We start from the raw sequence: 16,455 nt of genomic DNA, 5'->3' as shown, positions 1-16,455 counted from the left end.
GCATTTCCTTTACTTATGCCCAAGCTGGGCTGACTCTAGAGGGCCATGTCACGGCTCATAATGTTAGAGCCATGGCTGCGTCAGTGGCCCACTTAAAGTCAGCCCCTATTGAAGAGATTTGCAAGGCTGCAACATGGTCATCAGTCCATACATTCACATCTCACTACTGCCTTCAGCAGGATACCGGACGCAACAGCCGGTTTGGGCAGTCAGTGCTACAGAATCTGTTCGGGGTTTAGAATCCAACTCCACCCCCCTAGACCCATTTTTGTTCTGTTCCAGGCTGCACTCCCAGTTAGTTGTTTATGGTTTCAGGTCAATCTATGTTATGTCCTCGCATTTGCGAGGCCCAATTGACCAATGTTCATTGTTTTGAATGAGCCTGGGTGCGAGGGATACCCCACATTTGAGAACAAGCAGCCAGCTTGTCCTCATAGAAAGCGAAGATACATACCTGTAGCAGGTATTCTCTGAGGACAGCAGGCTGTTCTCACAAACCCTCCCTCCTCCCCTTTGGAGTTGTTCTTTCTTTGTTTTATGCTTTTTGATTAAACTAAGGAACCAGGGGAAATTTTGGAAATCCATTTTGTTCTCTGTGTCTAAGCTTTGGAACACAAAGTGGACCTATGATGCTGGATTATTATTTGGACACCCCAGACTATTAAAGCCTAGCCCCAAGGGATTTGCAGAATTTGTGGCTAAGGCGACCATCACTTCTAAACAGGTCATATTAACAGAGTGGATTTCGCACAAGGCTCCTACACTGCAACAATGGCGGACCCGCATGTTACTATTGATGCGCCTAGAGCGTGCTGGACTGTTCGACTTGGAATCGAAAGAAGGGAAGAAATTTCAACAGTGCTGGGGTCCCTTCTGGATGACGCTCACGCCCAGAGCACGAAGCCATCTGTTGAACGTATGACTTTAGAGATATGTGTATTGTAGTAAAGACTGGGTTGAGAGATGATGAGTCCCGTAAAAGGGGGGGAGGGATTAGTTGGGGAAAGGGGGGGAAGGGGAGGAAGGGGGGCAAGGGGACAATACAAATTGGCTGATGATTTCATGTTGCGTTGTTTCAATTCCACAGTTGTATTTCCTGAGTATTTTTCATCAATAAAAATGATTTAAACATAAACTAAGGAACCACGCTCGCGCGGCGGGCGGGAAGTCGTTCGTGGTCCACGCTGCTCGCGCAACAGATCTCTCTAGAAAACTTTGTTTTATTTTTCTTGCAAAATCTTTCGATTCCTGGGCCGCCGCGGACATCGACCCACGTGAGAACAATCAGCCTGCCATAGATATGTATCTTCACGCTACTGAAGAGGTGCTGCTTTACCGGTTCCATCTTGATACCACCCTGTACTGTGGTGGTGTGGGATTTTTTTTGTGTGGGGGGAGCGGGTTGTGGTTTTTTTTTATTTTTTTTTATATATATCATTTTTATTGGTGACCACAAGTACACAAGTGATATTGAAGTGAGAAAAAATGCAGTTACATTACAAGTGTATTTTGAACAATTTAACGAACATTCAACATACTCAAACTGGCCATCCGTAATTTTATTCCTTCCCACATTGTTCCCTTCCAACCCCCCTCCCTCCCTTCCCCTAACCCCCTACCCACCCTCCCTCCCCGCGAGCTTACCCGTTCAAAATTCTACGGCGAGCCGTGGGAGTCAGTGTATCCCAAAACAGTGACCAACATTGTAATAGTCGATCTCCCCCTGGGGAGGCTAAGTCATCCACTTCCCTACATTCCATGGCACCCAAGGAGATCATGAGGGATCGCCATCGTGACACAGAAGGTGGCTCTGATGAGATCCAATTCAATAAAATCGTGTTTTGTTTTTTTTAAGACAAATTTTATTATCTGTGTATGTTTGTTCTGGGCCTTAGGAATGTGAGTCAAGAGACAAATTTGTCTCTCCAAACTGGTAAAAAAAAATTAAAAATGGTTTTGAACATATTTTGAGAGTATTTTACTATTACACTGTTTAGAATTTAATGCTTTTTATTTGTGCGCTTGTTTTGAAAAACTAAAGTGCTGATCCGTCACTGATGGATATCTTTCACTTTTTCTGTAGGAATGAGGACTTATGATCACCTCTGCAGGGCAGTGGCAAAAGGTGTGAATGCTGTAGTCGTCTCAGTTGAGTAAGGAAAAACTCTTTTCAGCTTGATTGTCTTCCTCCATATTTCCTGGTGCTCCCAAGGGAGTAGAATTTTCCCCCTATGGTTGGGACTTATCAAAGCCTGAGCTAGAAAGATTCCTGGTTATCTAAAACAGTGACATTATATCAGCATAGGCATTTTCAAATAGTAAACCATCAAATGGGGCCCAGTAACATGTTTGGGATTCTTACTTGCCATTTATTTCAAACTGAATAATTTATTTGGACTGGAACAGCGGGAGTGCTGTGCACTGCCATGTGAATGCCCCTGGTGTGATCCCCAAGCAGGATCTTTTATTTTAGCTTTTGAACTTGCAGGCAGTATATAAAATTATCAAAGCAGTGAACGTTCAAGTGCAGTAGGTATTTTTTCACTCCACGAGTTGGCTGAGATGCAAGACTTTTCGGGTATGTTTACTAAAGAGTGTTAGGCACTTAGGGCTGGATTCTATATATTGTGCCGAAAAAAAATACACCTAGGCGTAGTCTTAAAGAATATCCCAACACTCATTTTTTTGCAGCTATATTTAGTCACAGCCATTTATGCCAAATTACGCACGTAATGGGCATATTCTGTAACAGTGTGTGCAAATTCTAGGAATGTCCATGCCCCTCCCATGGCCATGCCTCCTATTGAGATGCATGCTTTAAAATTTACATGGACTACTTTATAGAATACTAGGAAAAAAGGCCCGTTTCTGATACAAATGAAACAGGCGCTAGCAAGGTTTTCCTCGGAGTGTGTGTGTTTTACAGAGTGTGTGTGAGAGTGAGTGTGTGATACAGAAAGAGTGAATGTGTGTGTGTGACCGTGCGAGAGTGAATGTGTGAGTGTGTGTGACAGAGAGAGTGAGACTGTGTGCGAGAGTGTGTGTGTGTGAGAATGAGAGCGTGTGCCAGAGGCCCCTTCCCTCCCAGTTTCAGGGTCCACCCCCCCCTCCAAGGTCCAGGGTCCGCTCTCCCTCCCTCCCACCCAGTTCCATGGTCGTTCCCCTCCCCCTCTCCCCCTCCCTCCATCCCAGTTTCTGGGTCCGCCTGGCCCCCCCTCCAAGTTCCATGGTCGGTCCCCCTCCAAGTTCCAGGGTCCGTCCGCCCACCCTCCAAGTTGCAGGGGCCGCCCACCCAGTTCCAGGGTCATTACCCCTCCCTCTCCCTCCCTCCCAGTTCCAGAGTAGTTGCCCCCTCTCTTTCCCTCCCCTCCCCTCCAGCCACGCACCTGCAACGTTGTGAAGCTGACTCCTTGGCTTCATTGTAGTGAAGGGTTCGTAATTTTCGTCAGGTTCGTCGCTCTGTAACCATCTCTGTCGGCCCTGCCCTCGCGCCTCTGATAGGTCTGCCGCCCTCGATGTCAGAACGTGTTGACGTCGAGGACAGCGGACCTATCAGAGGTGCAAGGGCGGGGCCGAGAGAGATGGTTACAGAGCGACGAACCTAACGATCCTTACGAACCCTTCACTTGAAGCCACGGAGTCAGCTTCAGAACGTTGAAGATGCCTTTTATTATAGTAGATGATGGCTTGGCAAGTAGTGCATGTAAATTAGTGCCAATTATTGCGTGCTTCCACTCTTTTCTATTGTATAAATATACTGACTTTACTTTCAAATGTATGTAGAAGAACATTTTCTATATGGGGATCGTCAGAATCTTCAACAGCAATCCCTTAGGAGTACAGCGTCCCTCATTCTTAGGGCGCTGTATAACTCCTCATAGCGCCCTAAAAATGAGGGATGCTGAACCCGTAAGGGATTGCTGTTGAAGATTCTGACGATCCCCATATAGAAAATGTTCTTCTACATACATTTGAAAGTAAAGTCAGTATATTTATACAATAGAAAAGAGTGGATGTTTGGGGAAATAACTGTGATATATATGTGATTATCCCCACATTGATAAGATTAAGGTCTCTTAAATTGGAATTATTGCTTGCTAGCATCCAATTATCTGCACTGATTGGCTCGTTAACCAGTTGAGTTGCAAGTGCAAATTTGGAATGCGCTCAGATTTGCACGCTGAACTCAAATCGCACTGTATAGAATTTGGGGGTATACGCATGCTAACAAGGTAATTGATGACCGCATTAAGACAATCTGTAGTAATATACCTGATAGCGTGCAGTAACCTGCAGTAGGAAATTTTCTGGGAGAAGGTGTGGTAACATGAGGCATGAGTGTGGAAACATTATCCAGCTAGCTCGTTCTAGGTAATGTACACTAACTGGATAACGCTGAATTAACGTATGATCACTTAGCATCTCCTACATATGAGATGCTAATTGATGCCACATTAATCCCTAGCAGGTACCACACACTGACTACATTAGTGCACAACCTGCATAAAAATAACCCTTAAAAACAGTGTTAAGATTTGAAGTTAACTTTACTAAACAAATTAGGACAATACCACTGTTTTTGAAACAAATGAAATTTTACCAACTGTAGTGGCTCAATCAATAAACATTTGCTCATACGTCAGAAGGCGGGACTAAGGGCACGACGAACGAACTCATCGAAGCAAGCAGGGAGGGAAGGCTGGAGATGCAGCAGGGCTTAAATAAGGCGGCGCTTCAACGGAGAGGTACTAAATAAGATGGATGGGAGCGGGGGGGGGGGGGGCAAGGAAATTGCTGCACATGTTTCGGAGCTGGAGGGGAGGTAAGCATGGCGCCCTCCTGCCATGCTTACCTCTGTAATGGAGCCGGCTCGCCTCAAACAACAACCGGCTCGCAAGAGCTGTCAAAAATTAACAAGCGGCTCTTGCGAGCCGGACAGAGCCGGCTCCAGCACACCACTGGTGGTGACGCCGGTAATTGGGAAACAAAATGGGAGCTGGGCAGACTTCTGCGGTCTGTGCCCTGAGAAAGGCAAGGACAAATCAAACTCGGGTATACACATAAAGTATCACATATCATGTAAAATGAGTTTATGTTGTTGGGCAGACTGGATGGACCATACAGGTTTTATCTGCCGTCATTTACTATGTTACTATGTAGTTGATTTTAATAGAAGAAATACTGCAATTGCCATTTTTAATATAATAAGCTTCATGAAAGCAGGATCCTGATACAGAAAACAACTAGCATTAAATACTTGGTTGCTGTAGTTGTGAAGTTACTGGGTTAAGACTGCTGACTCGCATGTTCCTTTTAAGAAATGAGGCTCCCAAGTTGTGCCACCCTCCACCTTGCCTGATGAAATGTATTCAAATGTTTCTGTAATGATTCATCATTTGTTCATCTTTAATGTAGAAAGTAAATGTTATTGTTTTTGTTTTGTTTTGGTTTTTTTTTGTAGCAGTATTTATGATTTTTCAGTATGTAGTACTTCATTCAGTCTGTGCATGGGGGTAGGGGCAATATTAAAACTGCCCATACATGAAGGAAAAATATTTGGGCACAGACTGTCACCCCCCCCCCCTTAAACAGCATAGGAGGCAGAAATTGGCAGCTTTCGTTTTTATTACTTACTTATTTATTTATTCAAATTTACAAATAAAGTTGTCAGTAAACACCAATATAGGAGCTACTCAGTGGCGTACCAAGGTGGGGGCGGTCCGCCCCGGGTGCACGCCGCTGGGGGGGTGCCGCAGCACGCACCTGTCTGCTCCCAGTTCGCTACGCTCACTAAATTCTCTTGTTCGCTGCAGCTCCCTCCTTCTTCCCCGGAACAGGTTTCTTCGTGTTCCGGGGCAGAGGAAGGGAGCTGCAGCGAACGAGAGAATTTAGCGAGCGTAGCGAACTGGGAGCAGACAGGCGCGCGCTGCGGCACCCCCCCCAGTGGCGTGCACCCGGGAGGGGGTTGTCATTTCGCGGGGGGGGGGGGGCGCATCGGCTATCCGCCCCGGGTGCCGTCGAGGCTAGGAACGCCACTGGAGCTACTTATACAAAAGAGAGAGGAAAAATCATATATACTAGAAACAAAATACTTTTTTTTTGTCCACATATTAGGAAATGTGATCCAAGATTAAGAAAAGTTTTTTTAAAAATAAAGAAAAATACTAGCTAGAGAACACTAAAGCAATAATACTTCTCAGCGCCCCCCCCCCCCCCACCTTAAACAGCGAACATATGAGTTTCACAGTTACATTTACAGCTTCCTAGATTGTAAAAAGTCATTCAGTTGCTTGGGGTCAAAAAATTGAAACTGCTGACCTTGAAATAGAATCAAACATACACAGGGAAAACATAACACAAATGCCTATGTTTACTAAGTGGCGCTATGGGCGCACTAGCGTTTTTAACACGCGTAAATGGTTTACGCATGTTAAACGCTAACGCGCCCATAGAAATGTATAGACGTATTAGCATTTAACACGCCTTAAATTTACAGGTGCGTTAAAAACGCTAACACACCTTAGTAAACATATTCCAAAGTTAGCTCCCAAAGATTGAACCCTAGTTTTATTAGCTAAGACTTCTTTACACCTCATTTGTGTTACTCTAGCTAAATCAGGAAATACTTGTATTTTAGACCCCATAAACAACATATCCAAATAGCAAAAGGAAAGTTTTAATACAGTGTTTTTATCAGATTCAAGAGCAAAGGTCACCACCAAAGTGCTTCTTTGCATTATCACCTCGAGCGAAGATTCCAGAAAAGAAGTTAAATTTAATTCTTCCACACCATGGGCTGGATTATTCAATCTTTCAAAAGCTCCAATAGATGGAATATATTGAGCTCTAATAATTGGAGGTAAAGACTCAGAAGAAAACTTCAAAATGTCAACCATATATTTTTTAAACATACCTAAAAGAGAAACAAGTGGGGATTTAGGAAAATTCAATAACCTCAAATTATTCCTTATTAATAAAAATTTCTTTCCCTGAGAGAAGCTTTCTCCAAACTCTCTATATTCTGTAATTTAATTTTCAAGGAATCCACTTCGGCTATCTGCTGACCAGTGATTTCAGCCTGATTCAAAACTGCTTCAGAAATTGAAACAATATCTTTAGTATTCTGTCGAACTGAACTAAACAAGGAAGATTGTAAATTGCATCCCATAGTTAGGGTTACCATATGGCTCCAGAAAAAGGAGAATGTTGTACAAAAAGTGGGAGTACGACCAAGGATACCAGAAACTGGAGGATGTTCTTAAATAAAAAACTTTATTGAAGGTTTGAAGACTCGACACAACGTCGTGTTTCGGCCGTCAGGCCTGCATCAGGAGTCTATAAAAAGTACATTTATATATGATATATATGATAAAAGAACAGAAAAAATTAATATCTACAAAAAAAGTTGAAGCAATAAATATTGTAAATTATATAAACTTATAAACTTTAAAGGTATATGTGTGGCAATTTTATAAGATGATATAAAAATAATAATAATTAAAAATAAAACACATGCATATTATAAACTTATCGCGAAAGCAATTCCGAAGGACCCCGAATGGGTGCATAATCACTGCCTGGCTGTGGGGGCACCGTGCGTTCAACAGGGCTTAAAATTACCCCGCTTGAACTGCCACCGGAAGCTTCCGCTACCGGCATGGGGGAAGAAGAAGCCAAAATTGTACCAGAGGGCAGACGGTATTGATCCAATGTCGTCTGTCTCACTGGAGGAACTGGCGAAGGGGCTGGGGGGGGCGGCGGTTAGCCCTTGGGTTTTTGCTCTCCTTTTCCCCATCTTTGTTTCCACAAGTCCAGCGAGACCAAAACTTCAAAGGGATCGATCACCACTGCTCAAACAGGTGCGTCCTCTCTTGGATGACGTCAGAAATTGGCAGCTTTCAATCAGCTGATCATCTGAATGGCCACAGTGGTAACAGCCTCAGTCTTCAATGAATCCTCAGAAGAATCCGCAGCCAAGCGGAGAACTCGGACTCCCCACGGGGAAAACACAAGTGTAAGTGAGAGTGGGATGTTTGACCAGACAAGATTCTTGTCTCCAGGATTTGAATTTCCGTGGTCAAACATCCCACTCTCACTTACACTTCAATGAATCCTCAACAACTTCTGATTGGCACCAGAAGTTACCAAAAATCCTTTTTTTTTTTTAAATTTCAAAACAATTTTTATTGCTGAAACCACTACAAAATACATGATGCAAAACATTTAAGGGAATGACCCAATGAATAAACAAACAATACGATCAGCAACAACAGAGATAAATAAGGCAATAAAAGCTTTACCAACATATTGAAACAATATTACCCCACCCCCATCCCCAAAATAACTACCACTCTAAATCTTAAGGCCTGGACTCTTACGACCCCAAACTAAGGACAGCTCCTATACTCCCTCCCCCCCCCCCCCCCCCCCCCCCCCCACAATTTCTAGTGTTCTGTCCTCTGACAACCTTGCACTAGTTTATAATGTGACTCTAAAATGTGTTTAATGCTTTTACTGTTATTCTCGTTTCTAAGGATTTTCATTGCTGCAGTTCTCACTGCAAAGATACGTGAGCAATGCATTGTGTGTAATGTAGTTCACAGGCAATACAGCCACACTTGCCTGTCCGTATAAGAACTGTTACTATTGGTTTGTGCGGCTGCCTAGACCTCCTCTCTTTCTCAGCCACGCTTGGCTCCTTTGTCTACCTGCTATCATTTCCTGGTCATTCTTATTATCTCTGTCCTGAGAGGTCAGCCAGGTATGACCTTTGCCTCCAATCGAGGGCTGTCCTCTAGGACCACCCTTGTTACCTGATGGCAGGCTCTGTCCCCATTGGTCTCTTTACTTCCTCCTCCCTGGGCCTGTGTGAGCCTTCTTGGCCTCCCTGTCTCTTGCTTCAGACAGCATTTGTCCTGCTGAAACTCCTTGGAATGAACTTTGTTTTTTTACCTTGAATATATCTTCCTAATGAGATATTGCACTCTCCAGTCACCCAGCTCTGAGCTACTTCTACCTGTTCAACTATTTTCTCACCTCCGCAATAAAGCTGCCTCTCTTCAGATTTCTACCTCCAACAACTGATACAGCTCTCAGAATTACGGAGTCTCTGTGCCCTGGGGCAACACTTCTGAACATCTGACTTTGAGTAAATAATCTGTGTTTATTCAATAAAGGAAACTTCAGAAAATAAAGAGACTTCAGGTGTGTGCTGGTGTGCCAAGGTTATACTTCAAGATACTGAGACTTTACAGTTAACAAGTCTTAAGAGGCTTGACACCTAGACTTATGAATCCTTGGGGCATGATGGGAATTCCAAAACTTATATAGAACATGTCTACGAGCTGTTGGCAAAACCATCACTAAATAGGGGATCCCAGGTAAGGAGACAATTCCTTTGTCTCTTGGTGTAAACGAAAGCCTCCCAGGAGGACTTCCACATCATCAAAGCATGTAGTTTATTTCTCCAATAGCAGAGTGTAGGAAATGAATCCTGGAGCCAATAGTTTAATATACATTTCTTACCTAAAATATAAGCCTTCCCCAAAAAGAGACTCTTCCCCTTCCCACATCAGCCCAGCAATGGGACTCTATGAAATAAGATCCCTTCCACAGGCAGTACCAGAGAATGCTGCAACAGGCACTACAAATACGTGAGAAGAGCCACCCAGAAAGCTCGTATCCATAGCGTGTTCTCTTGTTCCTTACATTTCAAATAACAAGAGATGTCTGCACAGCCCACTCGAAAAGCTCTATTTTGAGAAAAGTAGGCCCAATGAATCACCCAATAGTGACACTCCTGCAGGTCAGCTTGATGAACCAGCTTTAGAATTGATGTAAACAGAGGGAGACCAGGGCCGCTGAGAGACTGAGCCAGGCCCGGGGCAAGGCCACAGCTGGGCCTCCCCCCCCCCCCCCGGATCATTGCCACTGCTAGCCTCCCAGGATCGTCACCGCCGCTGCCCCCCTGATCGCTCCTGCTGTTACCGCCCCGGCACCCCCCAATCACTGCTGCTGCCACTGCCACCCCACCCTCCCCGATTGCTGCTGCTACCCACCCACCGTAACTGTTAAGCACCTTGGCTGCCAGAGATCCCAAGACCCCACCAGCAGAAGAGTTTGTCCTCCAGCGCTGCTCTTCTTCCTTCTTCCACGTAGCCTTCCCCTGCGGCTGCTTTTTCTCTCAGATCACATATGCGCAGCCTGAGGAGAGAAGCAGCCGCAGGGGAAGGCAATGCGGCAGACTGTGAAGAAGAGCAGCCTACTGTGTCTGTTCCTCCAGGTCCTCCTCAGCCTCCAAGGGGGTCCCGGAGCAGGAGAGACAGAGAGAGAGAGAGACCCTGGCGCCAGGTCCTCCTTGGAGGCCTGGGCCCGGAGAATTTTGCCTCCCCTGCCACCCCCCCTCGGCGGCCCTGAGGGAGACCAATTGAACACAACAGGGGCCTGCCCAGGTTCAGAGTCCAAGCCTGTTGAACAGAAATAGAAACCTTTATGGTCTGATGTTTAACCAGCAGTTTAGGAAACCAAGATAAGGAAACCTGCCCCAGTGCATTACTTTCCGGGACTTCTTCAGTCCAGCACTAAAAATATCTGTCAGTCTAGCGAGTGGCAAACTATGAACATAACTGACTGTATATATGCAAATTGATCTGCTAATGTAAGGGAAATCTTTGTTCTAAATTGGCATAGGAGAGAAGAGAACCATCTGCACGAAGCAAATGCTCTAGTTATACAATACCCTTCATACACCACCTCCTAAACACCACATTGTCAAGTCCAGGTTGAAAAGCAACCCAAACATCTCTTTTAAATGGTTTCTCTGTGGGCCCCTCTGCATTGAAGTAGTACAAAAAAAAACCAAAGCAAGGCTTGGAGACTGTAGCACATGACTTTGATATACCACTGGTCTAATGATGTGATGAATGGACCTAGCAGCCCTGTTGTGTCATTTGTCATCTACTTTAGCCAATGTTTGATAACGTACATGCCCAGTAGAGATGCCCATTTCCTATATCTCTTCTCTAATTCAGTTACTCCTGTCTGTCATAATCCTTATAGACTGAGGACAATATCCATATAGCTCCAAGAAGTGGAGGTTAGTGAGCACACCTTGTGCATGTGTTCAGGAGGTAGAGTGGCTGAAATATTCAACTTCTTGCTGCCAGAGAAGTGAGCAACAAATCTTGCAGGTGGAGGAAGAGACGATCCAGGCTCCCATACCTAAATTCCCTCCTCTTTGAGGTCAACCCTCTTACTCATTCTTCCCCTCTAGCATCTCCCATCCTCTGCAGGAAATTTCTTGCTAAGAGATTGAGTCACACCTATCCTGGAGATGGAGGAAGGAATAGAAGGGGGACAACTGGGTTGATGGCTCCACAGTAGGTGCAGCTCCTGGGTATCTTGGCCCACCATCTTTCACTTAAATTACTTTGACTCGGACATATACTTAAGTAATTCATCCTGTAAAATATTGTATCATGATGTGTAAAAGGCCATCAGGGTGAGACTATGATGAGGGCACTACCATTACCTAGGCTGGAGCTTAAACGTGATCTGGTATGAATGTAAGTTGATGAGCTATTGTGAGATGTTTGCATTTGCCTAGCCAGTGTTCTTGGCTATCTGCTGAAGGTTTTCCTACAACAGCATATAAAACATTTAGCAGTCTTTATGCAGCAGACAAAATTAAACTCATGGACTAAAGGTAGAAGGGATTGTGTTATTGAAGCTGATGTAAAGTTAATTCCTTTGTTATTGTAGGTATAGGATACTGCCAGATGCTCACTTCCCTGAGCAACTGAATGACGCTCTCCATGCTACAAAATATTTCCTTCAGCCTGATGTCCTTGCCAAGTGGTCTGTGGACCCTAGTCGAATTGCACTTTCTGGAGACAGTTCAGGTGGAAACTTGGCTGCTGCTGTGTGCCAGCAGGTAATGTCCGCATCCTGTCTTAGATATGAATGGATCTGTGTTGTTGTGGAATGATGGTTATGGATGTGTGGAAACCAAAAGATTCAATTAAATTTGGAATATCTCCCTTAGAATTGGTCCAATAGTTCTCACATCTCTAGAATATGTGCTCTTTTCTGGGCTTACTTGATCTGCAAAGAACATGGTTTTCATAAGCAAACTTTGCTACTCTACAGTGATAAAAGAATACAAGCTTGAAGATGCTTAATGTTATCAACTGATAACATCATTTTAAGTTAGGCTGATCTACTCTCTCCCATCCTTTTAAGTTAGGCTGGGCTACCCTTTCCCTCCCAACCATACTGCATGCTGTTGTGTAGCCAGAACCATACAGATTGTCATGTACCTTGCTGCCACTATCAAGACCATAGGGTCCTAGAAGACCGTGTTAAGCAACAACCTTGCTAGTGTTGGTAGATGCATCAGTTATTACAATCCTTGGTGGTAAGGTGGTGGTGGTGGTGGTGGGTAGTGATCTAGGTGTTTAAATATAGCATCTTGTTTGCTTATTTACCCAAGAGGGTAGAGAATTTGTGAGGAAGAAAGCAAACAGACATGATTAAATAGTAACATAAGTGTCCAAGCTTCCATAGCTGGCAGTTGGGATAATCCCTTGCACTGTGGACAGAAATAACTAGGCAGACTGACTGGGCCATTGGTCTTTTTTTTTCCTGCCATCAGTTATTGTGTTAACAAGAGCTGTATTTTGACATGGGATCAGGAAAATGTCATTAAGTTTGTTTTTGGTTTGTTTTCTTTTATTATTTTAATGGTTTTTGCTTACCTTGTGAAAATAAATCTTACTTTTTATATATATATATATATATATTTTTTTTTTTTTTTTTTTAATGCAGCTTATTCAAGATGGCAACGCAGTGAGAAAAATAAAACTTCAAGCTTTAATCTATCCCTTGCTCCAGGTGTTAGACTTTAACACTCCATCCTATCAGCAAAACATGGAAATGCCTATCAATCGTCGCTTTATGGTGGCAAAGGTATGGCTAGAGTACTTAAATGGAAACTCTAAATACGTCGAACCAATGTTGGTTAACAACCATACATCTTTTGATGTGAGCCAGGCAGTGGCATTACGAGAACGTTTGAACTGGTCTTCCATATTACCCTCGGGGATCCAAAAGCACTATAAACCTGTGGTGCAAACCGTGGGAACTCCTGAACTCATACAGGAGGTTCCTGCCATATTTGATGTCCGTGCATCACCATTGATAGCAGAGAAAGAAAGCCTGAAGCTAATGCCAAAGACTTACATTTTGACTTGTGAATATGATGTTCTAAGAGATGATGGATTAATGTATGCAAAACGCTTGGAGGATGCAGGGGTTGAGGTCAAAAATGATCATTATGAGGACGGCTTCCATGGTTGCATGATGTTTGCCGATTGGCCCCTGTATTTTTCTGTGGGAGCTCGGACCAGGGACAACTATATTAAATGGCTTGATGAGAATCTTTGACTTGAGTCATCCATAGGAGGAAGCAGTAGAGCCAAATCAGTTTAAATGCAAAAATGTTTCATATGCAAATGAAGAAACATATTCAAAACTTTTAAATAGATTTTGTAAACTTTGCACTTTACTAACTGTGATGTGTGTTTCAGCACACTGCTGTTATCGGGGTAAATGCACATCACTTTTGTTGCCACTGGAAATAACAAAGTTGAAATAATAAAATACCTTCTGATCCTCTTGAAAGATGTATAATAATACTGGAAATGCTTCTCTGCACTTTGTCACCAGTGGTGGTGGTATTTTTGGGGGGGGAGGGGAGAGCAACTGAGAAGAGGTATTCTCCTCCCCCCCCCCCACCCACCCATTTCTTTCAAATCTATATTGAGAGATTATGACAAAATTTGCCAAAGAAATAAAAGCAGGATTTGTAAATGGTTTATGTGGTAGAATTTTATATAACAGTAAAAAGCAGAGTCAGTCAGGGGGTAATGTCTCTGGAGCCACACTTTGGTTACAGATTTTATTGTTGACCCAACATGGCCGTGTTTCAGTAATTGCCTATATTCGGGGTCCTAGCATTAAAATAATATTATAAAAATACATTTTTGCAAAGAGCTTCATACATTTAAATACAAAAATACACATCACAATTCAAACATAAGCAATACTTTTAAAAATAATTTTAAAAGACGAGGCTTTGCCTTCCAACATGTGCAGCACGGCAGCTGTCTCATCTCCAGATAAGACAAATACCTACATTCTATCATTATATTTATCTGACTAAAAGTTCTAGCTTTCTGTTCTGTTTCTGTATACCTTTCCTGCATCATTTTAGAGAGAAAAATAAAAGAGAAAATTTCACTTTTTTCCAGTTTCTTATGCACTACTTATTATCCTAAACCACCGGTTCATGAACTGTGCACTGCAGCACCCTGGTGCACCGCAGCGAACTCTTGGGGTGCCGTTGCGCATCACTCCCTACTTTCCCCTCTCACAGGTCCGGCATCTGCCACTTCCTGCTTCTTCCCCCGCTGCAGTGCTTGCAACTTACATTTTCGAGCTATCCGCGATTCACACAGGCTCTGCGGGGACTTCCTCTGCCGTTTTGGCCCTCACACAACAGGAAGTTGCATCAAAGAGGGCCGGACACAGCAGACTGGGAAGGCCCTGGAGTGCCTGCCTGTGTGAGTCGCGGATGGCCTGAAAATGTAAGCTGCAGGCAGTGTTGCCAGGTGGCCAATTGGGCGGTTTTCCGCGACCCGCCGGGGGAAATTTTTGCCCGCGGCGGGTCGCGGTTTTTTCGGCCGCGGGGGGCGGGGTTAGTGACGTTTTGGGCGGGGTTAGTGACGTTCTGGGCGGGGTTAGTGACGGGGAGGCGGGGCCGGTGATGGGGAAGCGGGGCCGATGACGGCGGGGGCGGGGGTGATGACGGCGGGGGTGATGACGCGGGGGTGGGGGTGTCAGGGACGGGGTTTGAGTTTGGGCGGGTTTTGGGCTGTTTTTAGGCTGGATTGGGTGGGAAAAAAATTTTCCACCTGGCAACCCTGGCTGCAAGCATTGCGGCGATAGTGGGGGAAGGAGAAGGAAGCGGCAGCAATCCTGGACCTGCAGGAAGGAAGGTAGTGAGCAATACTGAATTTAGGGAAGGTAGAGGTGTGCTGGTGTGTGAGAGAAGGGGGCTGCAGGAAGGCAGAGGTGTGAAGGTGTGAAAGGAGGGGGCTGCAGGGAAAGGGAGACCCATGTGGCCAGAGGGGAGATGCCGCGGAGACCCATGTGGCTTGGGGGGAGGTACCGCAAACTGAAAAAGTTTGGGAACCTTTGTCCTAAAATGTTAAATTTGTAATATCTGATTGTTACCTGTATCTGTGCACTTGTCTAACCATCTGTTAAATTCTTGTCATTTGATTGCTACTGGTTTAAAGAAATTAGATTCACCCGGTGTGCTTTGCTGCTTTAAAGTTAGGTGATATCAGACTCCTGTGCCCCTCCCCCATAGTTTCTGTAAAGTAATTACCTGGCCTAGGAAGGCAGGCTTTGTTACCAAGCAAGTGTGTCTTTAGGTTGAGTTGAGAGAGGCTTTCCAGCTTATAATTGAAAAAGAAAAACGCCTATATTGCGACCCAAATCGGGAGATAGATGTTTATCTCACAAAAACGAATAAAGCGGTATAATCGAAAGCCGAATTTGGACGTTTTCAACTGCACTCCGTCGCGGATGCGGACAAAGTTGATGGGGGCGTGTCAAAGGCGTGGTGAAGGCGGAACTGGGGCGTGGTTATCGGCCGATCAGAGATAGGCGCCTTTCGCCGATAATGGAAAAAAAATATGCATTTTTAGCAAGAATTTAGGGCACTTTTCCTGGACCCTGTTTTTCCACGAATAGGGCCCCAAAAAGTGCCCTAAATGACCAAATGACCACTGGAGGGAGTCGGGGATGACCTCCCCTGACTCCCCCAGTGGTCACAAACCCCCTCCCACCACAAAAATATGCCGTTTCACAACTTTTTATGTTCACCCTCAAATGTCATACCCACCTCCCTGGCAGCAGTATGCAGGTCACTGGAGCAGTTATTAGGGGGTGCAGTGGACGTCAGGCAGGTAGACCCAGGCCCATCCCCCCCCCCCCACCTGTTACACTTGTGCTGGTAAATGGGAGCCCTCCACACCGCCCACCAAACCCACTGTACCCACATGTAGGTGCCCCCCTTCACCCCTTAGGGCTATAGTAATGGTGTAGACTTGTGGGCGGTGGGTTTTGAGGGGGATTTGGGGGGCTCAACACCCAAGGGAAGGGTGCTATGCACCTGGGAGCTCTTTTACCTTTTTTGTTTTTGTAAAAGTGCCCCCTAGGGTGCCCGGTTGGTGTCCTGGCATGTGCACTACGAATCCTGGCCCCTCCCACGAACAAATGCCTTGGATTTATTCGTTTTTGAGCTGGGCGCTTTCATTTTCTATTATCACTGAAAAACAAAAACGCCCAGCTCACAAATTGTCGAATAAAACATGGACGTCTATTTTT

The 16,455-nt window shown here is 44.7% G+C and overlaps 1 protein-coding gene across 2 annotated transcripts in view; it reads left to right on the top strand.

The window, feature by feature from the left end:
* LOC115479264 (neutral cholesterol ester hydrolase 1-like) overlaps nt 1-14,291 on the top strand; it is a 56,341-nt gene extending 42,050 nt beyond the window's left edge. Inside the window, exons 3-5 of one of the 2 annotated variants that reach the window (XM_030217108.1) lie at nt 2,084-2,153; nt 11,761-11,932; nt 12,826-14,291. In XM_030217108.1, coding sequence (XP_030072968.1) covers nt 2,084-2,153; nt 11,761-11,932; nt 12,826-13,443 — 860 coding nt within the window. In that variant the 3' untranslated portion in view covers nt 13,444-14,291. The remainder of the gene's footprint in view (nt 1-2,083; nt 2,154-11,760; nt 11,933-12,825) is intronic. The other variant, XM_030217109.1, reaches the window with a different exon arrangement.
* Nucleotides 14,292-16,455: the final 2,164 nt, after the last annotated feature.

The sequence above is a fragment of the Microcaecilia unicolor genome, chromosome 10, assembly GCF_901765095.1.
Source record: "Microcaecilia unicolor chromosome 10, aMicUni1.1, whole genome shotgun sequence".
NCBI lineage: Eukaryota > Metazoa > Chordata > Amphibia > Gymnophiona > Siphonopidae > Microcaecilia > Microcaecilia unicolor.
The sequence above is the reverse complement of the archived record's forward strand: the minus strand, read 5'-3'. Positions and strand labels throughout refer to the sequence as shown.